At 43.3% G+C, this 26,179-nt stretch overlaps 1 protein-coding gene across 1 annotated transcript in view; it reads left to right on the top strand.

Moving 5' to 3' along the window:
* MAP3K4 (mitogen-activated protein kinase kinase kinase 4) overlaps positions 1-26,179 on the top strand; it is a 111,112-nt gene that overhangs the window by 68,353 nt on the left and 16,580 nt on the right. The window contains exons 4-17 of the mRNA XM_088023808.1: positions 55-297; positions 2,579-2,725; positions 8,023-8,180; positions 11,382-11,498; positions 12,986-13,085; positions 13,185-13,268; positions 14,453-14,719; positions 16,175-16,324; positions 18,283-18,444; positions 19,032-19,165; positions 19,797-19,875; positions 20,625-20,691; positions 24,162-24,258; positions 25,061-25,204. Coding sequence (XP_087879934.1) covers positions 55-297; positions 2,579-2,725; positions 8,023-8,180; positions 11,382-11,498; positions 12,986-13,085; positions 13,185-13,268; positions 14,453-14,719; positions 16,175-16,324; positions 18,283-18,444; positions 19,032-19,165; positions 19,797-19,875; positions 20,625-20,691; positions 24,162-24,258; positions 25,061-25,204 — 1,949 coding nt within the window. The remainder of the gene's footprint in view (positions 1-54; positions 298-2,578; positions 2,726-8,022; positions 8,181-11,381; positions 11,499-12,985; positions 13,086-13,184; positions 13,269-14,452; positions 14,720-16,174; positions 16,325-18,282; positions 18,445-19,031; positions 19,166-19,796; positions 19,876-20,624; positions 20,692-24,161; positions 24,259-25,060; positions 25,205-26,179) is intronic.

Raw genomic sequence — 26,179 nt, 5'->3', positions numbered from 1 at the left:
CCTTAGGACATTCTTCTGTATGCTATTTTAACCTTTGTTGAATTTTTGTTATAGTTTTCCGAATTTCCAGACCCCATGTGGGGTTCCGATTATGTGCAGTTATCCAGGACGCCACCTTCCTCAGAGCAGAAGTGCAGCACTGTGTCGTGGGACGAGCTGAAGTCCATGGACTTACCCTCCTTCGAGCCTGCCTTCCTGGTGCTCTGTCGAGTCCTTCTGAACGTGATACATGAGTGTCTGAAGTTAAGACTGGAACAGAGACCTGCTGGGGAACCATCTCTCTTGAGTATTAAGCAGGTCTGTTTCAACGACTGTTTAAAAATATTTAGCAGTTACTGTGCTATTCTATAGGCTTGTTTTTATTTTGGATTGAGGATTTTTTTTTTTTAATTGCTGCAAGTAGTGAAAAATGAGTGTATGTTAGTGTTTTTAAGCTGCTCTTTTTAGGGTAATTTAAAATGTTCTTTGCATGTAGTCCTCAAAGATAAGATTGTGGTTCAACCTTTCTGCCATCACTTCCTCATTCCAAAAGGGTATAAAAGTACAGTGATGAAATGACATAGTCTGTTAACCTCAGTCTTTGGAGGCTGGAAACTTAAAATTCACTCATTAGAAGTAGTTTAAGTTCCTTAAATTTATTTATTTTTGTTCTATTTAAGCTCCACGGGAACAGATAAATGTCTTTAGAGTATGCAATGGGGAGATGTTTGGACTTTTTGCTTGCTTAGACAATTGCATGGATTAAATAGTAATGACAGCTGCTGTTTTCTTGGTTTTCGTTCGTTTTGGATGGGATTCTCTAGGCGAGTTTGATACTCCAGAGGTAACAGGAATGGATGGAAGCAGTTGTATCTAGCACAGTGAATGCTGCCGAATGTTTGTATTTGTGCTTTATGATATGACCACATCCACTATGCAAAATAAACATGTCAGGTTTTGAAAAAAGAAAGAAAGAAAAAGGTGTGTTTTTGTCAACTGTGCATGTCCGTCCCCTCAGGATGGAAGGGCTAGGAGCTCATTGGCTCAGGATGACTGATGGCACCTGGGGACAAACACAGGCCACACGAGAGGCACAGAATAGGACTTGAATTGTTGGTTTAGCTGGGAGAGGGGGTGGCTTGTGGAACCTTATTGTCCCCACTTCAGTTTCTGTCCAGCACTGACCAGACAGCGCTGCTTCCTCATGCGCCCTGCTGCGCACCACCTTGCTTCTGGTTATTGTCCTGTCATCCACTGTGCCCATGCTTCTCACTTGTTCACCTGATTGCAGTGGTAATTTAGGAAGTTTGGGTAAAATACTTCCCTTTCTCACAAAATGAATACTTCAGGAATATAACCTGGTGTAAGACAAGGCAGAGTTTACTTTTTGCTAATGGAGCTATTGTGAGGATGAAACAGGAATTTATGTTAAAATATTTTAAAAAATAAAAACAATACTTAGATGAATGTAGCGTTACTAGAGTCAAAATAAAACAAATTTTGGCTAAAATTATTCAAAGATTTGGTTATAAGCAATTAAGTGACATCTTTAACAGAGAAATTTACATCTGAACAGAATAGCTTTTGATAGATTCAACTCTAGCCATGGCTCTCTTACCGTGGGTGATTATTTTTAGACCATTTTAAAGGGGGAAATTCTGTTTATAAAAGCAATCCATATTTATTGTAGAATATTTGAAAGGTACAGAAAATGATACAGACAAAAATGAAAATTATCCTATTATGCTGCCAGTCAGAGATAACCACTGTCACTATTTTGGTATGTTTTTATCCATCTGTTTTTCCTACACGTACAAGTCAAAGAAAAAAAATATATGTGAGTTTTTACCCTTAAATATTTTTCGAAAACAAGATTTTAAATGGCTGCAGTAGTGCTCTGCTACGTAGGTACATCATAATTTATTTAATCCCCATCATTTTAAATAATATTATGGTAATATATGATAACTATTATGATGAAAAGACTTTAAGGTCAGTCATCTCATGTCAGCCTCCCCCACCTTCCCAGCATTACCTGCTGGGCCTGCCCATGGCGGTGGCACTCAGCTTTTTGTTTAGATTTGTTTTCCCTGGACTTCCGTCTCGTTTCATCAAATTGAGCTTAGGTTTGATTTTTGTGATGATTAGAAGCTTTTGATAGTAAAGGCCACAAATCACAGTAGTTGCTATGCTAAATTATTACAAAGATTGTCGTGCTCTGTGGCATGTGAGTATATTTGAATCTCTATTATGTTTTTGGATAAAAATCATCAGTTTCATTGGGAGATTTTTCTCTCCTATCCCTAGTAGAAAAATAGATCTTTTTCTGTGGGGTTTATTTTCTACATAAATGTTTTTGTAGGGGAATATAGTTTCACAAATCAGTGTTTGCCTGTATGATAATTTCTCTGTGTATTCATGCTCTTAATACCAACCACTTTTATTTTCACTATTGAATTTTTAATCAAGACTACTAAAATGGTTATATAAAGTGAACTGATAAGGAATTGGAAAATATTTTAGGACTTTCAGAGGTTTTGAGGATGAGGAGGGGGATGCAGTGAGGGTGTGTGGAGTGACAGAGCTTGTGCCCCTGCAGCTGGTGAGGGAGTGTAAAGAGGTGCTCAAGGGCGGCCTGCTGATGAAGCAGTACTACCAGTTCATGCTGCACGAGGTGCTGGACCACCTGGAGAAGACCGACTGCAACATCGACGCCTTCGAGGAGGACCTGCATAAAATGCTGATGGTGAGACCTGGGGGCGGGGCAGGATGCTGGAGCGCGCGTGCCCGTATGTGTGTGGGAGAGAGCGAGCGAGCGTGGGAAGGGGGGCAGCAGTCTTCAGCCTGACTTTTTCATCTAGTATTGGATTAAATTTGTTTCTCCCAAATCCACGTTTTAACAAATCCGCAGTGGTTTTTTTTGCGTTAGAATTTTTGACAAAGCTTACCCTAGTTCATTGTTTAACTGTAAGATTCTTCATCTTATAGCAGAATGGCCCAGAAATGGAACCATAGTCCGTTCCTGTTTTATCCAGCCGTCTGGCATCAGCCATTTCTGTATCGTGTGCCCGCGCTCGGGCTGGGAAGGCAGGAGTGGACAGTAAGAGGCTCCTCTTCTGCTGGGACCTGGGCATAGGGGGTACTTGCCCCCCGAGTGCTGAGGGCCAGGGCAGACTTCTGCTGACGTGCAGGGATGACCTGGAGACGGATCCTCTCAACTGGCCTGGGGACGTGGGAGCTGTCACCCCGGGTCAAGCGTTAGCAGAGGAACCGCGCACATCCGAGGAATTGTGAATAGTGAATACTGTGATTTGGCAGGACCAGACTTATTTTGATTTCTTCCCAGGAGGAGCTCCCCAGGCTTCTCACACCACAGGTGTTGTGCTTACTGGTGCTTTCTAGCCTCCTGGTAGACCTGTCCCTTTTCCTTATCCACTCATTTAAGACTTCCTTGCAAGTTTCACTTTTCTCTAGAAAGCTCTATCTGACAACTTCAACCTTTAACGTGCATTTACCTGTACCTCCTCTGCACTGTCACGGCAGTTATAATCGGCGCTGTGCCATCGCGGACTCAGCGATCTGCTGCTCTGCCCTCGGCATTCCCCGACTAGCCCGAAAGCTTCATAAGCCAGGGGCTGTGGCTTGAAGTGGTCTTGTCTTCCATACTGTCTGGTGGGGTATTAGTGTGTAACGGATACTGGTTGGATTCATTAGAGTGTATGCACAGATGATTCTGTCATGTGGCAAGTCAATGAAACAATATAAAAATGACCATGCTTATGGGCATATTGTTTTGTAATGTTTTCAAGACATGTTTTGTGGGACATCTCACTGTGTCCTGCCTCGGGATGGCTGCAGCACCTCCAGATACCACCTCCACTTTCTAGGCTAGAAGAAAGGAAAAGGGAAAAAGTATCCTTGCCAGCTCAGTCCAGAGCAGCGAAGCTCTCCTAGAAGCCACAGCCGACAGATTTTCGCTGTGTCGTATTGGCCAAACCTGTTGCCTGCCTCTTGACTGTCGTGGAGGCTGGGGAGGCAAATATTTAGCTTTCCAGCCTCTATCGTAGAAGGGTAGAAAGAAGAACGTGGGTATGAAGGGGACTTATGGTATCTGGCATATCGCAAGAAATAGTTTTGAGTTTGAAATTATTTCCTAATTATTTCAGGAGCATGCATAAAAGACCAGATTGTGTAAAATGTGGCTACATTCTGAAATACTATATATTTCTTAGATCAGAGAAGTCGTTATCATTGAAAAGTCATGGTTAAAAAGCAAAAGCAAATTATTTTCTCTCTCTCTCTCTCTCTCTCTCTCTCTCTCTCTGTGGATGGTTAAAGCAGGAGCTTAAAAAGCCAAAAAGTGCTTTGCTTTCCAAACTGTCTTTGGTGGTTTTGCAAAGGCACGCACAGCACCTTTCAGTGCACAGGCACTGGGGCAGGAAGGAAGAGAATGAGGCAGGTGAACCGTGCCCTCCAGGTCAGTCAGCTTCGGTGTCCGTGGTGTTCCTTTGGGCCATCTGAAGTGGAGGGCAAGTAAGTTACGCCTCAGAGCTGCAAGTACTTAGGATTCAGTCTTGGTTTTGCTACGAGTGATCCATGTGGGACAAGATCTCCCTTAGTTTCATCTCTATAATTTCACAGACGAAGAGCTAGAAATTACCAGTGATTTTAAAATTGTGCCTCAAAGTATGCCTGATGGCTAATGGCAGAGGCATGTTTTGAAAACTGGGGGAACCCAAACAAAATCGGTGTTGTTGTTAGGAAGGAGGGAGAGATTGGCCTTTGAATGGTCAGTCACATTATGTGTACCACAACACCCTTCTCAGGAACCTCACCAAAAATCAGCAAAGAGAAGGAAGAGTAAAGAACGGAATTCCATGTTCGGTAAAGGAGGAAATTGACTACACTGCTCTCTTCTCCTTGCTTCCACAAAACTGTTACAATCACTTACCTTGAAATTTTGGCTAAAATGAGGGTGGGCACAAGCTCTAAATATCTCCTCCCCAGCCAGTGATTCATTAGAGCTGTGATGTCTGGGGTGTGAACGGTCAGGAGAGAAGCAGGAGGAGTCCCTGTAGAGGACTTGTCAGCAGCAGATCTGCAAGACAGGGGAGCAGAAGTGGAGACAGCTCTGCTGTCTGAGCGTGTCCTGCGGCTGAGGAGGGCCGCCGGATGCGAGCTTCACGGGGTGAGGGGAAGCCATGGTCAGCAGGTCCCGATGCAGAATCTCTGTGACTTGGGGGCTTTACTCTGTGTTACATCATCATCCTGACTCGGAAAACCTAAGCACGTACGTGTGCAGGTGCAGGGACGTGACTTGGTGAGCGTTTGCTTGGGGCAACAAATCACTTTGAAGCTATCAGCTGTCTTAGCTCATTTCTCTGGCCCTGGCCTTAGAAATAACCAAAACAGTAAACTAGATAGAGATGTGGGAACATGGGATCGATTTAAGGAAACCACATAAAAAGAATTTAAGAGGAAGGAAAATGTGAAACTGATGAACGAGATGTGGCAGTTGTGGAAGAGGGAGGGGCCGAGCTGCAGGAGGGAGGGCCGAGACACACCCAGCTGGGATTCCCGCTGAGGCCTGCTTCTTGCAGTGGGGTTCATGGTGACGGCTGTGGGTCCAGGGAGAGTTTTTAAATTGAAGTTACTAGAGACCATTTGAAAGCCTTAGGGACTGATTTTGTTAAGGGAAAGAGATGAACAGAATTATATGCATATCAGAGAAGAGGGAAATCGATAGTGCGAGGTTTCTCAGATGCCATGAGGAGGTGGGTCTCCAAATACAAGTGTAAGCTTCGCTTGGCCACCGCTAGGAAGGGGAGGAGGGCATGTCACATGTGGGTGTGCATTTTTGGTATTGAGAAGATGAGGGGTTTTATATCTAATGCCCTTTTGTCTTCACTAGGAGGGGTGAGATGTGTGAGGGTGGGCATTGGCCGTTTGGCAAAAATGGCAGAGTTTCAGACTGTGCTTGTAGGGAGAAGGAGAATGGGTTGGGTGGAGATATGAATATTTCCAGGCCGTACACCATGTGGTTGAGACGACATACAGAGCCGTGGCTCCTCCCGGTCCCGTGACACTCGTGGCCCTCAGCTTCCTGAGTGTGGGCATGGCGCACGGGCTTGTCGGGCTCATTGTGCTTTGGGGTTTCGCAGGCAGGTGAGCTGAAAAGGAAGGGAGAGGTGGCAGGGTGTGGGGTGGTGGCCACAGTGGCGTGGGGAGCGTGACCGCATTGGCTCTTAAGCTGAATGAGGAGGAAAGGGGGTGGAGCAAGGGGTAGTGAGCTGGGGAGAGAAGAGAAAACCGTGCACTGGAGTTCAGGTAAGGATTAAATAAGAGAACAGTCACAGGGGTGGTAGTTGAACAGAAAGCTGGATGGAGGAGAGGAGGTTTTAGAATCAGGCTCTTTGGATTGATGAGCCCTAGAGATGATTCTGTAATGATAAGATCTGGGGTGAAGCACAGTGTGGTGGCTGAGCCTGGGGCGGAAGGAAGATGATGTCAGCTGTTGGAGTGTGTGACGAAGGATGACGGGCAGTTGGAAATCAGTAGGTGACAGCATGAAGAAAGGGTTCGATGGTGTATCTGATGACGCAGATCTTAAAGGGGCAGGTGTTTCTTTTTTGTTTTGGTTTTAAATAAGACCATAAGAGCAGTGGTTTGAAAGTCTCAGTGATGCACACGAGGATGCAGACTGCTTGCAGCCCGTGAAGTCCGTCGTCATACAGGCACCCCATGGCAGGGCTGTACGAGAGAAGGCCACCCTCAGGAGACAGCCAGATTTAAGGGAGAGGAAGCAGCACTCTGAGAAGCCAGAGGAGGGTCCTGGTCTCATATTTAAGAGATTTATTTCATTTGGTGAAGATGGCGGTAGACTCATAAACTGTAGGTTCCACATACTCAGACACCGGTGTTCATAAGGTACCCGGATTGCAGATTCCCACCACACAGCCTGGCTGCTGGAGGCCCAGAAGCATCCAAAGACACAACAGAAGACAGTTTTCTTGAAATACAGACCTGCAGTTTGCCTCCTGAAAATTAGTACTGGATTTCAGAAAGTGTTCATTCCAGCAAACTCTGAGACGTAGCCTGGGGAGGTAACTGAGATCTGAGACTAAATACAGAATCCTGTGAACCTCCGAGCAGAGAAAAAGCAAGGCAGCTCCGGGTGTGAGGGGAGTGGGGACAGCGGGAGATGGGGCCGGCATCAGGGCTCTTAGTTCGAATAACACGCAGCGTTAGTAAGTGGTGGAGGAGTAATGCCTTCAGCGTCCCGGGGCAGAGAATGTGTAACTCAGGTACTTCATACTCAATTCGAGTTGTCCTTTCGGTAAAAGAAACCCGTAGGCAGTGAGGGTTTGTAATCTAGCAGTTGTGACCCTGTCTTGAGAAAAGCTGATGGATAGTGAAACCCTCTAGTAAACAGCAGATACATCAAAATAAGGAGTTAGGAATGGGAAGGCTGTTGTTGTAGGACTTGTGGTGGACATAAACCCCATTTCAGAAAAACTGGGTATTTTGATTAGAAATCATAATTTATATGTCATAAATCTTGAAAAAAGCTGTGTCATAGAAATCTGGGTGTCAGGAAGGGATGGCGGGGAAAAGTGTGTTCATTCCCGCTCAACACGGAAGATAATTGTCTGAAGTTAAAATAAGCGGTTAGACAAGTAAGGATCCCAACTTCTTAAAGGAATAATGTTCACAATATATTAATAATGAACATTTCTGGGTGCTGTTATTTTGATTCTTTTTTTACCTCTGTGTAACATGGTGAACATTTTATTTTGTTGGTAATTTAAAGAGACTGTAAATAATGTGTTAAGTTGCTGGGGGGTTGAGTTGTGCAGTTTAAGAGACCATCCCCATTTAGACAGCAGTCCTGTGATGAAGATTTTGCTTCTCTCTGTGCTGCGTACTCAGGGCCCCCCTCCACCTGGCCCTTCTGATTTGTAGCTTTCCGGTTAACAGAGGCGAAAGCTGAGAGCTGCTGAGTTCCATTCTCAAATATCTCCCTTTATGTTTTTGTATTTTAAGGTGTATTTTGATTACATGAGAAGCTGGATCCAGATGCTGCAGCAGTTACCTCAAGCATCCCATAGTCTAAAAAACCTGTTAGAAGAAGAATGGAATTTCACCAAAGAAATAACCCATTACATCCGGGGCGGAGAAGCACAGGCTGGGAAACTTTTCTGGTAGGAACCCTTGTGCTCCTGAGTGCGCCTGCCGGCCCGTTTGCCTCTTCAGTTATGTGCACATGACAACCAGTCCTGTGTGTGTGTGGGTGCCTTCCCCCCAGGTTTTGGGGTCCTTCGAGCGAGGGGTGCCCAGTAGGGGGTGGGTTGCCCCGTGGGGACATTTGGCAACGTCTGGGAACAGTTTGGATCATGATGACTGCGACGTCTGACTGATTAGAGGACAGGGACACAGCTAAACACCATGCAATGCACAGGGTAGCCCCCCAAACCACACATTATCCACCCAAAATGTCAGTTGTGAAGTTGAGAAACCCTGCCTTAGCATGAACGCTCTTAGGCCTCCAAAGAGTAGAACAGGCCTGTAGTCTCGGTGGGGACATGGGGAACCCCAGGTGTGCCTTTCCCGGGACTGTTTTAGGGTGTTCTACTAACCACGGAATCTCCTTATGAGGCACAGGTTAGCAGTGTAAACAGAGGAAAACCCTGAGGGAGGGGAGTGTGGTCACTGGTGTGTGTTTGGAAATGGCCGTCTCTTACCCAGGAGCTGAACGCTGATGGTGGGGTGCCCCTCCCCGCCACCTGGCCCCTCGGCTCTGGACTCGGCTGTTGTAGGTGGTTGCTGCCTCATCCGCCAGTGTAGTTCTGTCTCCTTTCTGTGCGTCCCTCGCACCCAGCCTGGAGCAGCTTTCCCTCCCTCGTGTGTATTCTCCAGGGCCTCTGCTCGCCGGGCTCTCTTCCAGCTGCAGAGGCGCATCGTCGTCGACTCTGCCATCTCTGTCCCCTGCTCAGGACCGAGGCTCCCCGTTCTGCCCTCACCACCCGCCTTTTTCACATCCTCGTGGCGTCCTCTCCGCCTCTATTTCCAGTGAGCCGTGAGCTTGCTCTTTCCCAGACCTCTCCAGCCCTTTAGGTCCCGACTCCCCATGCATCTGCCTTTCCTGTTCGGCTCACTTCCCAGAGTCAGCCTTCTGAGGAAGGCCTTCCCTGCCCATTTCAGCATCTCACCTCCTCTCAGTCTCCTGTCGTTCGGCTCGGCCTGCCGTTCATTCTGTTAGCACTCTCTGTCTCCAGGCTGGCCCTCCTGCGGAAGAGATTGTTTTAAAGATCACTGTTCATTTGCACTACAAATTCAGGTGATGGGATTTCACCACATCCCCTTTTCCTCCTGTCAGTCTCCTTGTTTCTGTCTGTTGCTCGTCCTTCAGGTCGAGCGGTGGGGGCTCTGGCCTTGGCCTGCACCAGGCTTGCTCTGAGCAGCTCCCGAGTTCTCCAGGCCCCGCTGAGGGACTGGCCCCTGGTGCGGCTCTCGCTCGGCCTAGCCGAGCACAGCACCCGTCTCCTTCAGGTGCTGTTCCACCCAGGCTCCATCAGTCTCCCAGTGATCCCTAGTTGCTTTCTTTGTCTCACACGCTACCTCTGATCCTTTGGGAAAGATCCAGAATCTCACCCCTGTGCACCACTTCCCGTTGCCGCTCTTCCCAGACTGTTTGTTACTTCTCACATGACTGCAGGCGCTCTCCAGGAATCTCTGCTCAGCTCTTTGTCCCTTTGGTCTGTTCTCAGCACCACAGCCAGTGATCTCGTTCAGATGCACCTCAGACCATTTTCTCCTCTGTTCCAAATACTCCACGGCTTCCCTGCTTCCTCAGTGAAAGCCAGAGCTCCTGAACATGGCCCCTCAGGCCAGGTACAGTCTGACTTGTCACTAAACCTCTGTGCTCTTCCCCTGCCTGGCTCTCCTGGGCTTGCTGCACAGCCGCGGTGGCTTCTTGATCGTGTTCCCAGGCGGGGCACGCTCCTGCCTCGGGTCCTTTGCACTTGGTGGTCCCTCTGTTGGACTGCTCTTCCCCGATTACTTTCATGACCCATTTTGCACTCCCTTTAGGTCTTTGTCTTAATGTCATCTTCCCCATATTTAACATAGAAATTCCTACTCATGAGCACTTCTGAGTTCCCTTTCCTGTTTTGTTTCTCTCCATAGTACTTAACAATATCTGAACTATATCTTCTCTTTTTTTATTTCTTGTTTTTTCCTCTATTCACTGGAGGGATTTTTGTCTGTTCTGCTCCCTGCTGCTTAGTACATAACCGATACTCAGTATTTGTGGAGTAAACCCTTCATGGATCTCCTTGTACGCTGTTGTTCTTGAGAATGGGTTTGTAATCAGGTCACTTTCCCACTCAGTTACTTTTTAAAGCCCGGCCTCTTTGCCCACCACCAGGCGGAGGTCAGGCAGTTAGCATGACATGCAAGGCCTTCCACCGCGTGGCCCCAGCATACTTTCTAGGTCTAATCCACCACCTCTCTGCTCCTTCCACATTGTGCAATTTCTTTTCACAACCAGGCCTCTTGCTTAACACATCTTCATGCCTTTTGATCACATTCATTGTTCTTCCTGGACTTTCCTTCCCCTCCTCCCTTCCCTTCCTGCCAGAGCCCCTCCTCCCATTGCTGCTCTCCGGTTCCGGGTCCATTCTGCATTGCCTGCAGGCGCAGTGCAGCCAGGCCTTTGGCTGGGTTTGGTCTCTCTCCTCTGATGAGTCCTCCGACACCGTTTGTGTGCTTACCTGCTCTCTTTGACCAGCTAGAAGCCCCTTTCCTTCAGTGAAGAGGTCAGTAAGCTGCTGCTGAATCTTTACTACACTCATTTAGATTTGTTTTGTACACTCGGGTTTACATTTTAACGCTAGCATTTAGATTGTGTACTCAACAAGAAGTATCGGCCGTAGGGAACGTTTCATGTGGATGGATGATGGAGAGCTAATTGTGAGGGAAATTTGTAAAAACAGTTGCATTTAAGAAATTCACTTTGTTTTCTTCTTCTATCATTTAGTTCATTAAGCTTTTAAAAAACAGCTTGTCTTAGATATATATTTGGGGCCATTTTATACCATTTTGGACATTTAAGATGAAAATTACACTTGTATGGTAATTACATAGCTGCTCTGAATATAATTTAAGGTTTTAAAGTTTACGATAAAACCATGGAAATAGAGTAAAGATAGATACTTGCCCATATATGGGAGAGTTCCTCTTTTTCACATTCATCATGACTTTATAGTAAAGAAAAGTTCTCACTGTTGTTGATTTTCAAACTATTAAAACAGTAGATGACCCTTTCAGTGTCTTATTCAAGAATTAGAATGAGTGAGGACAGTTTTTCTGCCCTGGTTTACTTTGGTGTTCTTGTTCCCTAGTGACATTGCGGGGATGCTACTGAAGTCGACTGGAAGTTTTTTAGAGTTTGGCTTGCAGGAGAGCTGTGCAGAGTTCTGGACCAGCGCTGATGACAGCAACGCCTCAGATGAAATCAGGTACGGCCCCGCTCCTGTCCTTCCCATTCCTTACTTCGCAGAGTTCTGCTTGTGGCGAGGAGTCTGGAATGGGCCCTGTTCAGACCCAGCCACGTTGGCCCTTAGGCATTTCCATAGTAGACCTAAAGACTTCTATTTATTACTGTCTTATCTTTTCGTGTGCTTGCTTAGGATTTTCTGTGAAATTTTCTTGGAAGGTGAACTTAGAATTTAGTTGGCCTAATGAAAATTGTGTCTTTAGAGAAAGGGAGAGAGAGTGTAAGTTGACTAAAAATGAGTAGAGAGAATTCATCCCTGTGTCCTAGAATGTGTCTAATTAAATAATTATGTTTCTGTCTCCCCCCACCTCCGTAGCAGTCCATGAATACATTTAATTGACACTTGGCACATTGTTATTGTTTTTATGCATGGCTTATTCCTTCTGTTGAACTTTAAGCTTGAGTACATGAAACCATGGCTTACGCATCTGTTACATTTCCTCTACTTCCGTGAGATAGTATTCAGGTTGGACCAGGTTAAATTGCTGTTTTTGTGGCAATATCAGCCATACAGCTATTTTGTGGCCAATTACTAGCAATATCATATGATTCAACCTTAGGAAATGCTCAGGGGGAGCTGACTTCTCTAGAGCTGAAATGTTTTCTCTCACCATCCAAAATTTGATGAGAAACACATTTTGAGTTTCAGAACACCTGAGCTATCATCATGCCAGGGTTAAAGCAAGACGTGTCCACACAGATTCTTACCTGGGACAGCGCTGAATAGCCGAGAGTCAGAATGAGTCAGTTTGTAGAAGGTCCTGCAGTTTGGAGAGCCAACGCGGCGAATTCTGGATAAGCAGGGAGAATTGGAGATCTAAGATGGGGAACTGGAGAGTGGCCCTGATGATGCTCTGGTTGTTTGCTAGCGGTGGGTCTAAGCGGTGGGCTCGTGGGCAGGGTGATGGGGCTGGCTCCTCCTGGCCCCAGTGAGCCCAGGGGCGACCACACACATCTCTTCTCTAGTCACCGCTCAGTGCTGTCACACTGGGGGCCTGCAGGCAGCGATGATGCGAGTATTCACACCACAGAAATCTCCAAACACCACATAAGGCAGTTCTTGGAGGGGAGCCAGTTGGTAAACGGTCAGCAGCCCTCCACTGCACGGATATATTCCTTTTCAGTAAGATCCTGAGCTGGGAGGCAATGTAAGAACTTTATCTCAAACTCCAAGAAGTTATTATGGGGAAATCTTTAGAAAATTAAGCTTACTGTTATTTGAAGGTTATTGTATGTGCCTTATTTATTTGAAGAATACAAGCACTTTCTAGAAGACCACAAGAGAGCAAGCTTCTGAGTATTTCAAGTACATTCTCAATAATTGCTTCCCCCCATTTATCCAAATTTTCAGTCTTTATTAATGTCATTTGGAATTTGCTTCATCCTTATTGCTATCTATTTCTCGACATACTCTAATGTACTCTAACTGGATTTCAATCAACTTGGCAGGAGATCTGTTATAGAGATTAGTCGAGCACTGAAGGAGCTCTTTCACGAAGCTAGAGAAAGAGCCTCCAAGGCACTTGGATTTGCGAAAATGTTGAGAAAGGTGAGTTAACAATCCCAATTGATTTTTAAAAATTTTTATTTTCCCTTATTTTTTTTAAAAGCTAACCCTAAAGAAGTCTCTTTGTAACTGTGATCCTAGGACCTGGAAATAGCAGCAGAGTTCATACTTTCAGCCCCAGTTAGAGACCTTCTGGATGTTCTGAAATCAAAACAGTATGTTAAGGTAAATATTAAAGATGGTGTAATTGGAATATTTTGCCTTTCCTGTTTTTCCCTTCTCTTCATGGTCCAGATAGTAAATATTTTGGGCTTTGCTGACTATATATTGATCGCAGTAATAAGACTTTCTCATAATTTCTCAATGAAATAATCAGAAAAACAAAGTTTTTCATACTAACTTGCTTTTAGAATGCAGATAAAATAACCAAATATTCATACTATTTATTAAAATGAGTTACACATGTATTTAAAATAATGTATCTAAAATAGTAATGTAAAATAATAAAATAATAATTGATTTTTTTAAAGATTTTATTCATTTGAGAGAGAGGGAGGGTGTGCACATGTGCATGTGTGCACCTGGGGGAGGGGGAGGGGCGGAGAGCGAAGGAGAAGCAGGGAGCCCGAAGCGGGGCTCCGTCCCAGGAGCCCGGGATCATGACCTGAGCTGAAGGCAGACGCTTAACCAGCTGAGCCCTCCAGGCGCCCCTAATGATTGATTTGTAAGTCGTCGTTTTGTTTTTACCCTCACATTTTCTGAAATAGTTCAGATTTTTTACAGGAGCTTTGGCCATCAGCACCCGACTCATCCCTGGAGCCCCTTTTGGAGTCCTCGTCTTTACTACCATTTAAGTTGTTTGAGACTTAGTATTTATAGATTCTGTGTATAATATTGTTACTGGAAATTTTATCGCAGGCCCACAGTTTTATCCCACCTGCAGTTGTTTGTGATTTGCACAATAGTATCACATATGTGTTCCTTATTAAAATGACCTTTAAAAGGCTTCTTATGATGCCCCCACCAAGAATGATTAGTGAATCTGTATTAACATTTTTGCCTTTTTACCGAGTCAGGTGACATTCCGTAGGCATCACGAAGTAGCATCGATTGAGGTTGTTTCAGGCTGGCTTTCCTCCCCTAAAGGGTATTTTCTTGCTTCTTGAAAATAGAGCAGCTGGAGGAGGCCCAGTGAGTGGAGAAGCCTTCCCAGGCCTCCAGCACAGCGCTCCCGTGTCACTACCCCCTCCGCAGCCTCCCCCATTCACATGGGACTGGGCCCCTTGCGTTGCCCTCAGTGCTGGCCTTCCCCACACCTGCTTGTCTTTTTCTAGTTTTATGTATTTTAAATAAATTTTTGTAACATGTGACATTCCCTAATCTAAGACTTTGGATCATTTCCTCTGCAGGTACAGATTCCGGGCTTAGAAAACTTGCAGGTGTTTGTTCCAGACACTCTTGCTGCGGAGAAGAGCATTATTTTGCAGTTACTCAATGCAGCTGCGGGAAAGGATTGCTCCAAAGAGTCGGATGATGTACTGATTGATGCCTATCTCCTGCTAACCAAGCATAGTGATCGCGCTCGGGATTCGGAAGAGAGCTGGGCCACGTGGGAAGCACAGCCTGTCAAAATTGTGCCTCAGGTTGAGACTGTTGATACCCTGAGAAGCATGCAGGTGTGTGTCACTCCCAGGTCCCATGCCCACTACTCCCACCCCAATCTTGAAGCAGTATTATTTACTTAAACTATTTTTAGGAAAAATAAATTATTAGCAGCTTCTGAGTGATTGCTTTAACTGCCATAGTCGTCTCAAGTGTAGACTTCCCCAAAATATGCCTCGATGTTTTAAAAATTTTGTATCACAAGTTGTACTAAAATATTCCTTCAAATTCTGTAAGTATGTTAAATTATCCTGGAATATTTGAAATAGTTATATCTTTACTTAGTCATGATCTGTATGCTCATGGTCTAAAAGGAATTATCTCCCTCATTTAATTTGTAATTCAGAAATTCTCCTTCTTCAGGTACTCTGGTTTACTTGCTGTTAGTTAACATTTTTGTAGTAGAGGCTATTACCTACTCACCCAGCAGGGATCCCGTGATGATTTGTATAACTCATTAATTAAAACCCGTAAAAAGCCTCTTCACGTTCTCTTTGTTGACCTCGGGACAGTGGTGGTGAATGTCCGCACGCACCTCAGACTCAGCCTGGCCAGCACTGAACACTCTGGCTTACTGTGCTCTTGAGTGCACACGATCTCCTCTTCCGCTCGCGTTCCCTGTCTCAGCGAGTGGTGCTCTGGCCACTCAGTTGTTGAAACCAGAATGTGACAGTTAATATAAACTCATCCTTTTACCCTTCCAGTTCGTCCCCAGCCCTGACACACCCGGAGCATTTCTGGTCAATGACACTTTGTCTGCAGCCCAGAGCCCCTGCCATGGTCAGACTTCATCATCTGGGTCCTGGCCTAGTGCATTGTCTCACTTTTAGTTTCCCTTAGTTTCCCTGCTTCCAGCCTCACCTTCCCTCCTCCAGGTGTGTGTGTGTGTGTGTGTGTGTGTGTGTGTGTGTGTGTGTGTGTGTGTGTGTGTGTGTGTGTGTGTGTGTGTGTTGGGTACTTTGAGAATGATCATTCTGATATGTAACTCTGGTCATATCACACACACTTCTATGCAAAATACTGCAGTGACTCTGTCACTTAAAAAGATACTAAATTCTCGGTTTTGTTTCATGGAAGGCCACTCATCTCACCTTGTCTTATTCCTGCATTTTCCAGCTTCACAGACTGCTCACACACACACACACGCATATACACACGCACACACTCACACACACACTGCTGTAGGAGTCTGAGTTACTTGCAGTTCTAGGATGTTTCAGAGACCCCATGCCTGCATAGTTCCATGGGATTCTTCAGCGCTGTGGGGAAGACCTCAGACAGTAGCGCCCACTGTGGTGCGTGGCTCCCACAGCAGGGCGTAGCTCTGCTTGAAAACTGCTTTCTGATCTGGGGGTCACTGGCCTGGTGGCCCTGATGAGTTTGGCATTGTTTTCGGACTAGGGGTTGACCTAGAACGGGAAACAGTGAGTGGGTCTGTTTTTAAGCCCTGTGCTTGATTCTCCTCCCAGGTGGATAATCTTTTACTAGTGGTCATGCAGTCTGCCCATCTCACCAGCCAGAGAAAAGCTTTCCAGCAGTCCATCGAGGGACTTATGACTCTCCGCCAGGAGCAGACCTCCAGTCAGCCGGTCATCGCCAGAGCTTTGCAGCAGCTAAAGGTACGTCACCGCCACGCCTCTGCCTGAGCTCCTTGATTGGTGTGTGGCGGTGACGCTGTGGAGGCATCCGCATGTGACAGTGTCATCCCACCCGAGGGACCTAAAGTCTTACGTGGTCTTTACCGTTCTCCCTCTTCCCGGTTCCCATTGTCCCATGTCTTCACTAAAACCTCCCAGATCTTTATTGGAACCATAGAATGTTGGAATTGAAAGGGATAGAAATTTGACCAGTTATGTGACTTCTGCATGGCCACATGGTTGGTTAGTAGCCAAGTTGATGCTGGATTTTAGGTCTCTTCACTCCTAATCCAGGTTTCTTTCTTCTTTAGCAATTACGAGTATTTGCTAGAGGTACTCCAAATCAGTAATGGGTAACCTAAAAGAAGATTTATTTCTTCTTTTATTTAACTGATAGTTCAGTCAAATTACATGCAGTAGAGAAAGCCGGTTGTGGACAGGCACCAGGCCTTCGGAGTTCAGGTCAAGCCAGGGCCTCACCTTCTTTTCCCATTATTTCCTGTTTTCACCACCTCTGCCTTGACTTCCGTTCATTGGTCTTGGTCTGATCCATGCTTTTCCACGGGCCATCAGTTATGCCTTCTTTGTCACATTAAGGCTTGACTTCTTGAGGAAGAAGCACTTCTTGAAGCTCTAAGTAGTTTGATAAGCATTTGTTTCTTCTGTTCGTCTGACTTGTCTCATCCACCCAGAAACACGTTCTCTCACCGATTGCCGTCCCACTCGTATGCCGGAGCAGGGCACTTTTGTCTTGTCTTTTAGTTTGAGTCCGTGAACTCTAGAGAGTGCAAAATTACACAAGATACTGATTATTCTTGAGTGTAAGGAATTCTTAAGTGTCTCTCCCCGAGCAGGGGGACATTGGATCCTCCTGGTCGCCTCTGGAGTTGCCACAATGGAGGCATTTCAGCTTGGAGGATTTCAGAAGATACAAACTGGGAAGGAACATTCGGGCATCGGTGTCCCTGGGCCAGGGTACTAGGAGTGCTCGCTGAATATCAAATAGTCTGATTTGGCTAGATCGTGGTGTGTACAGTGGAAAGTTGTGGGAGATAAGGCTGGTAAAATCAGGTGGGCAAAAGTCAGGCTATTGAGAGGTTTTGGATTTTATTTTTTCTAAGCCTCAGAGAGTAGTAGTTGAATATTTAGGAAGAATATTTTGGAAAAGTCTGTAGGGGGATAGCCCAATGGAGACCATATGTACGTACGTGTGTGTTTAAGGGTGAGAGGAAGGGGTCCAATTTGGAGTGATTGTAGTCCTGCTTAGGGAAACAACAGAGCATGAACTAGGACAAGCTTTTCCAACCTCTGCAATATTGACATGTTGGGTCAATAATTCTTTGTTTTGGGGGAGTTGTCCTATTTTGTAGGATGTTTAGCAGCCTCTCTGATCTCTACACACTAGATGCCAATAGATTTCACACCCCATCTCCACAAGTTTTGACAACCAAAAGAGGCATTGCCCTTGGGTAATGTCCCCTTGGGTAAAATGTCCCCTTGGGTAGAATCGACCCCGACTGACACCCCAACTGAGAACCCCCTGAACTAGGGAGTGTCAGGGAGATAACGAAGGACGATACAGACTTCCTGTTGGATTGAAATCCTGTTGCATTGAAATCATACTTTAACAACTGCCCAGGGGGAAAATGCAGCTGGTGGTTGATATGCAAAATATTAAAGATGAAAGCAACTTATAGGAATTAGGCATTAACATTTTAAATGGATTTTTTCCCTCTTATATTTCATAAGATGTTAACAAATACCTAATACAAATAAAAACTAACAAACTAAATAAATAATACATTTCCTTTATTGTTGAATGACCAAAATATATTGCAATGATTAATATCTGTGATGATGAAAGAAATCTTCCTCTAAAATACAGTTAAGTATTAGATGATTTGCTTTGTTTGGATTAATTATGGTTTGGGACTCTTTAGAATGATGCACTAGAGCTTTGCAACAGAATAAGTGATGCCATTGACCGAGTGGACCACATGTTCACTTCAGAATTTGATGCTGAAGTTGATGAATCTGAGTCTGTCACGTTGCAGCAATACTACCGAGAAGCAATGATTCAGGGCTACAACTTTGGGTTCGAGGTAGGTACAAAAGAGGAAAAGCACAGTGTAACTTCGCAGTTGCTCTCTAACTTACCTACCAAAAGTATGAGGAATCTTGTACAGCAAATCAAGAATGTCATCTTACCCACTGCTGAGTATCAGAAATGTTGGTTTCCTTTTAAATTGTCAGATAGTTGTCCAGTTTTTATTTTGTGCTAACAGCTTTCTACTTCCATTTTAAAACCTTCTTTAAGAGATGTTTAATATCATGAGAGTACATTTGTAATTTAAACTTATGAGTAAAACATTGGTGAAACTGCATTTTAAGACATTATATTATCTTTAACTCTTCATACTCTTTTTTTTTTTTTTATGTTCAATTAGCCAACATAGAGTACATCATTAGTTTTTGTTGTAACGTTCAACGATGAGCACTGGGTGTTATACGCAACTAATGAATCGTTTAACTCTTCAGACTCTTGAAAATATGTCAGTTTTAACTGGACTTTGCTTTTTGTTTATAGAAAAATGGTATTTTATGAAACAGATGTGGCATTGTAATGGTTAGATATTGGTATAATCATTACTTTCTTCTTAATTTTGATATACACAAAATCTTCTTACAGTATCATAAAGAAGTTGTTCGCTTGATGTCTGGAGAGTTTAGACAGAAGATAGGAGACAAATATATAAGCTTTGCCCGGAAATGGATGAACTATGTCCTAACTAAATGTGAGAGTGGTCGAGGTACAAGACCCAGGTAATGACCAAGTAGATGTATCCTAGAACTGCAAGTAATTCGGTACTCCTGCTGCAGAGAGAGAGAGAGAGAGAGAGAGAGAATGTTGGAGCAGCCTGTGAAGCTGGAAAATGCAGGAATAAGAGAGGGACGTGGGAATGGTAGTATTTCATATGTATATTTTATGTGAGATTGCTGAGCGGATGACACAAAAAGGGGCATTTCGAAGTCTTTGATGATAGAATTTTGCCTTGTTGTGTTTTTAAATGAAACTGTTAACACAGAAAACCCCATAATTTTTGGAAAACTCAAAAAAAAGTTCCACAATGAGTTAACTTTAAGGGAGTTCACATTCTCCCTGGACACGTCTTCCTGATTGCTAATTTTTTTCCCTCCCTCATGCAGTTTAAGCCTTTTATGAATGTAAATGGAAACAGTTTGGTAACCGGTTCCTTTATTAAGAAGCTGTTTGTCCTTTTTTCTCAAAACATGCTATAAATTTACTCAACCCCAGGCATTTACATAAAGACAAAAATTGTGTTTTTTTCTTAGATGATAATTTTCCAGTCAGATTACTTTTCAGTACTGTATAGACTAAAACTGCTACAGCGTTTTCTTGATTTTGTGATTATTGAACTTCCTCATGTAACAGGTGGGCAACCCAAGGTTTTGACTTTCTGCAAGCCATTGAACCTGCCTTCATTTCAGCTTTGCCAGAAGATGACTTCTTGGTATGGAATATTCTAGAGTTTTGTTTTGTTTTGTTTTTTAATTAAAGAAATAAGTTGATCACTGTTTCTGATTGTGTATTTTTTTATAGTTGTTCTTAAATATTTTTTTCATAATTGTAATGATAACGCTGAAAGTTAAAGCACTCATAACAACATAGTAAGATATTCTGTGTTCTTTTCTTTTTATAACAATACTGTTCAACCGACTAAGTCTGGATATCTATAAAGCCTGGCACTTCTAAAATATTTGTCAGTTTCAAATTTTATAAAGTGCTGACTTAATAGTTGCTGCTTTTTAGCAGTTTAATGAAGAACAAGGATTAGCTGTTTCACTTCAGCATGCGTCATTTGAGAGCATGCCAAATGTTAAATATTACCACTGTTATTCTAGTACATTCCATCAGCTCAAAAAAATGATGTTCAACATGTGAATTCAATCATGTTAGCCTCCGAATAGTAGAGATGATTATAGGAGAAGTTCCTTGCTTGTGCACGTCATTGCCTTATGGGGAGTTGAATGCTAATTTGCTTTTATTTATAAAAACTGAATGGCATATATTCTTATTATTTTAAATTATGTGCAGTTTGTGTTTAATATGTTTATATCTATTGTCTTTTAAATGAACTTTGAAAATATTTACTAAGGAAAGCATAGCATATTTCTTTTAAATACACTGAAAGCTTAATTTGTGCTACTTATATCATTGAGAGAATGTACGTTCTTTCCTTGTCCTTTCCCATTTTCCTAGAGTCTTCAAGCCTTGATGAATGAGTGCATTGGCCATGTGATAGGAAAGCCACACAGTCCTGTTACAGGTTTGTACCTTGGTAAGACGGCAGTTAGAACATTTCCCGTAGCACCTTCCTGGTTTGGGCAAGTGCGTCATCTTACGGTTGCAGCCCTTCATGCTGGGTTGAGAAGTTCCTTAACAATACTGAAGAAGACAGCAGTGACAGGAATGAGGTGTGTATATGGGCAACTCCACAGTCCTAAGTCCAGCAGGAAGATTAAAATGCCAGCACGGGATATGCACTGCCTGCCAACAGTGTTAACAACATATTTTAATTAGTTAATTTATATTTTGCATACCAACAATAAATCTGTTCTTCCCTTAAAATCTCTTCTTCTGGAAAGGAAAGACTTGGAGAGAGAGCTGTCTGTTAGGGAGCAAGGGCCTTTCCTGCTAGAGGTGGGTGAGTATAATTGTTCTGCCCCCTTCCTCGCCTTTCCAAGGAGAATGAGTCTGTTTTCTTCTCCACAGCTAAGAATCTCCCCACTAACAGAGTAAATTCTTAATCGATTTTACTTAAACAAACAAACAAACAAAAAAACCAAAAAACACAAGTTATGCTATGATATACTTTCATTATAGTTTTCAATGACAGTTTAAACTTGAAACTTTAAAAACAAAATATATCAGAAAAAGACTGCCTTTCCCCCCATTCTTGAGATAGTAAGTAAAAGCAAAACTGTATTTACATTTAATAAACATCCAAAAATGAAAACTTAGAAATTTTGAAGCAGTTTAAATTACACAAAATAAAATAATTCATAAATGGTAAACTTATTTAGCAGGAACTGTATCTTAAAGGGTGCTTGTTAGCCACAGAAAATTTAGTAGACCAGGTTTTAATGCTTGGTTTCTCTATCTTTAAAATTCACTCAGTTACTCATTTTATACCTTTTTTTCTCCCAAGGCTGTTATGAAATGAAAGTTATCATTTGCAAAACTCTTTGAACATTGTATATAATGTTATAATTTTATAGCATTCTATATTCTTATGGAACTTTTGATTAATCATATTATCCTAAAAACTTGGATTTTCTGATCTCCTAAAATATTTCACTAAGAATACATGACCAATAATTCAGTAAAAATCACTTCTTTAAAATACTTAACTACATACGGAATCATTTGCATGGTAGCAAAATTATAACATAGAGTATGTAGAGAAATGTAGAAAATATACATGTTGAAGAAATGTCAAGGTAGAAAAATACTACAGAGGAGAGAAAAGAAACAGTCGTACTCCCACGGTTGACAGGTAATCACCGGTGACATGGGATCCCTGATTATTCATGTGCCTCTCCCCCAGCTGCTGGTGGGATGGTTGGGTAACAGTGCTGTCTGTAGGCTGGGGGTGCTCTTTGTCTTCTGGGCCGTGTGGCTTGGTGGAAATAGCACTGGCTGGGAGTCAGATTGCCAGACAGCCCGGTGACCCGGGGCTGCCCGTGTAACAGCACTGAGCCTCCTCTGCAAATGCTCAACATTGGATGCTCACGAGGGTTCTGCATTTACATTTTGTAAACTGTAGTGTTCCGTGCATGGCAGCAGTCTGCATCTGGCTTTGTGCTCTTTCCTTACGAGGGCAGTTAGTGAAAGGGAGAGCACACCAGCTGTCGTTCCCTCTGCCTGTCTTCCTCCCCCTCTGCTCCACACTCGGAACCACCGACAGCAGCCTGGTAGATAGCCTTCCCTAGGTTCTGCACGCTCACATAATTGTACAGGTGCATTCTGCCCTGCCTCCTTTATGCTCCTGGCATCACGCAAGCATAGACAGGCTGCTTGTTCTACTGCGTAAAGGTTGGACCACATTGGATATTCATCTCTTGCTTTTCTGACCCGACAACTGTAGAAATTCCTCCCTGTCAACGGGTAGAGATCCAGCTCGTTCTCCTTAGTGGCTGCATTGTGTCCGTTAGTGGGTGTAGTACAGTTCTTTGCACCGTTTCCTTGTGGACATTTGTTTTGTTTTGTTTTGTTTCTTAATTTTATTTATTTATTTGACAGAGAGATAGAGCCACAAGTAGACAGAGCGGCAGGCAGAGGGAGAGGGAGAAGCAGGCTCTCCACTGAACAGGGAGCACGACGCGGGGCTCGATCCCAGGACCCTGGGATCATGACCTGAGCCAAAGGGAGAGGCTTCACCGACTGAGCCACCCAGGCACCCCATGTTTTGTTAGTTTTTGCCATGAAAAGCATCTCTGTAGTAAATATCACTAGTCAAATTAGCGCGTCTATTTTATGTTTATTGACCGTTTGGATTTTCTTTTCAATGAAATATCACAGTTTTGCAGCAGTTAGTTATATGTACTCTTAAAAGAAATGTTCTCTTTCATATATGAAGAATGTGAAACTCATGTGCGTGTGTTTTAGCAGCATGTCTTTTCATATTTTGAAGAGGAAATTTTGTAGTGATAATTTGACTCCACAAAGTTCCCAGTATGTTTGCTGAATTAAAGACATCACCTTCCTTCCCGAAACATTTTTATTGCTTTTTTTTTCTCTTTTTACATTTGTTACTATTGAAGTTCTTTCATTTACTCTCGTAACTGTTGAGATAATGAGCCAGAGACACAAATTGCCTGAATTTTTTCTTAGTAATTGCTTGATTTTTGCTTTGCAAGTTTTCCCTTCAGATCTCTCCATTTTGGGGACTTTGGTCTTTCTTGTGTAATGTTATTGACAACAGACAAATCAGAACCGTGAAGAAGTATTTCCATTTAGGATAAAGCATATGTAGATGAAATAAAACATATGGCGTGAAATTATTCACATGAAGAGGAAAGACAACATTTAACAAACTAAGGAGGGTTAAAACCAAGTGAAAAGTAAGAGGACACGTGTCAGGGCGAAATAGACAAAATGTAACACATGTGGTATGCCAGTTGTGTCTGGTTCGGGGAAAGGAGAATTATCAGCGTTTCTGTAATCACTAGGCAAGGGCCCTTTAAATTTTTATTTTAAATTTTATCTAGTTTTTACCAGAATATTTAAACAAAGAAGAGAAGAAAACATGTTCTGAAAAAACGAATAACCCACTTAAACTGTGTCTGATCATCCTTGTTTGGTTTAAAGGAATTAAATAAAACTCCGTATACTCAGGAAAATGACAGTGACCATCCCTGACTCAGAACCTGTTGAAGTGTCAGCACGGGCCAGAATCTTTTTAAAATGTAGCCAGCAATCAAGAACTCTTTGTTCTCTCAGGCTCTAGCTGGGTCACATTGTTTGTTTCCCGTCCATTGTGTACTTTCTCTCCAGGATTTCAGAAATGTTTTTGATGGCTCAAAGTTTGAATGTATAATATACCTTTTATTAATTTTTAAAAAGTGCCGTTTTCTACAATGTTGGTCTATGTGATACAATTTTCTTACTTACATAATGGGTTTGTTTTGGCCACCGGCGAAGTCAAGTCCCATCCCGTTTCTGTGTAGTGACCTGCTTTGGCTTTTCCTGTTGACTCCTTTAACAAGTTGCATTTGTCACCATTGTCACTGGCAGCTATTCATCGGAACAGCCCCCGTCCTGTGAAGGTGCCGCGATGCCACAGTGACCCTCCTAACCCACATCTAATCATCCCGACTCCAGAGGGATTCAGGTATTTGGAGCTTATGTAGCCGTTTGCTGTCTGGGTTCTTCTCTGAGCTTCATGCTTCTGCTCCGACGGCTGCTGGAGCTTGTTCTGATCACTGAGTGTTTTTTCTGTGTTCTCGTGCACACTGTCTTAAAAGCTCTTAGTTGCATTATCTCAAAGATACACCACAGTGTGCCTTAGTTGCAAGAGAAAAAGACGTGCAACTTTAAGACAGACTTGTACCTTTCCAGATAACTTAGTTTCTCAGCTTATTTATAACCTCAAGCTACTAAATGCTTGCTGGCTTTGGAATAATTCTTTCTCTTTCTTTGAAAATGACATTACAAAAACAAATTTGAGTGTGCATAGCATAGTAAACATTTGAAAAACAATCCTAAACGTTAGTGTAGAGATGAAGAAAAATTGGAATGATCTTTTCAGTCTTGACTTTCATGTGTGTCTGTAACCTTGAAGCAACTTAAATACTAGAGTGAGTTCTGAAACTCTAGTACAAAGTATTTCCCTTGAATGTGGTGGCATTTCTGCATCTTGAGGGAGTGAGCATTTTCTTTCCCCTGTAGAATCACTTTTTAAAAGTTAATTTTATTTGACAGTATTTGCTAGGAAAAGACCACAATTATTTTTCAAAATAATTAGTTTTTTTCTTTTTTACGCCTAGACCTGAATCTCAATCAAAGAAAAATTTGCATTTTATATTTTTAAATATTTTTCACTTCCTCACCCTATTTTATTCTTAACTGAAAACCACTGGAGAGTCCAGTCCCTTTTCTCAGCTGTGTTCCTGAAGCTTTTCTTCTCGTCTCAGCACTCGGAGCGTGCCTTCGGACGCGCGGAGCCACGGCAGCCCTGCTGCTGCTTCTGTCACTGCTGCGGCCACCGCCGGTCGCCCCGGCCCCTCGGGCAGCGACTCTGCGCCACCCAAACCCGTCAGCAGTGCCCATGATACCAGGTAGTCACCCTCCACCAGCGGCATGCCTCCTCGGCCCCCTCCTGGGCACTTCCACAGCGGCCTCAGCTTTGGGACGTGGCCCGGGGGGGGTGTCGCCCCCCCCCCCAAGGTTCTAGCACCAGAAGCACGAGTAATTTGCCTGATTAATATTTCCTCAGAGCGAATATTAACCAAAATGACCAGACTCCCTGACAATAAGAACTCTTCAGAGAGAGTATCAGACCAAAGAGCCTGGTCCCCACCAAAGAGGACTTGAGAATTTTGGCAAGTAGTGCCTTTCTTGAGGGGTCGGTCCCAAGGTAGCTCAGAGATGGCTTCTAGTTAACACCATTAGGTGGGGATTTGTTTTTTCGGAGGATCACTTTTCTAACAAGTTTTCTAATTTATAGAATTATTGATTAGAAGTAGTTTATGAAAGTTGGAAAAATGAGTTCAGGGGGTTTGTATCTTATATGGAGAGCATATCATTACTAGAGAGAGCTATCAGACACTTGGCAAGCCCCAGAAGGCCTCTTGCCTGAGTCTTCCATATAGGTAAGGAGTGTGTTGCACTTCTTCCCATTCTAGTTGTTAGTTCTGACAGAGGATTTCGTCAAGGTCTCGTAGACTTGAGAAAGGACATTTGGTCACTCTTAACTCTCCCCTTACGTCTGGCAGAGGGGGTACACTGGTACTCTTCTCATCTTCCAATAAAGATGGTGATAGAGTAAAAAAAAAACTCTATGGGTTGAGGGTAATCTGAGCAAAAAAGATGAAACTGTGAAGGAACTCAGTGCCCTGTATCTTGCTCCAAAGAAAAAATATTCGTATGTTATTGGTAGAAAGATGTATAGCTTTAGAATTGAAAAAACACTAAAATGTCTTTAGACCTACTTTATAACAGTCTAAAATTTCTACAAACATTTCCGTTCTTCTCATTCATTAAAATAACAACTGCTTGTAATTTGTAGTGATAAACATCTATAATCTAAAAAA

The sequence above is a fragment of the Eumetopias jubatus genome, unplaced genomic scaffold (assembly GCF_037043125.1).
Source record: "Eumetopias jubatus isolate StellerSeaLion01/CBP00866 unplaced genomic scaffold, mEumJub1_p1.0 scaffold_6, whole genome shotgun sequence".
Taxonomy (NCBI): domain Eukaryota; kingdom Metazoa; phylum Chordata; class Mammalia; order Carnivora; family Otariidae; genus Eumetopias; species Eumetopias jubatus.
The sequence above is the reverse complement of the archived record's forward strand: the minus strand, read 5'-3'. Positions and strand labels throughout refer to the sequence as shown.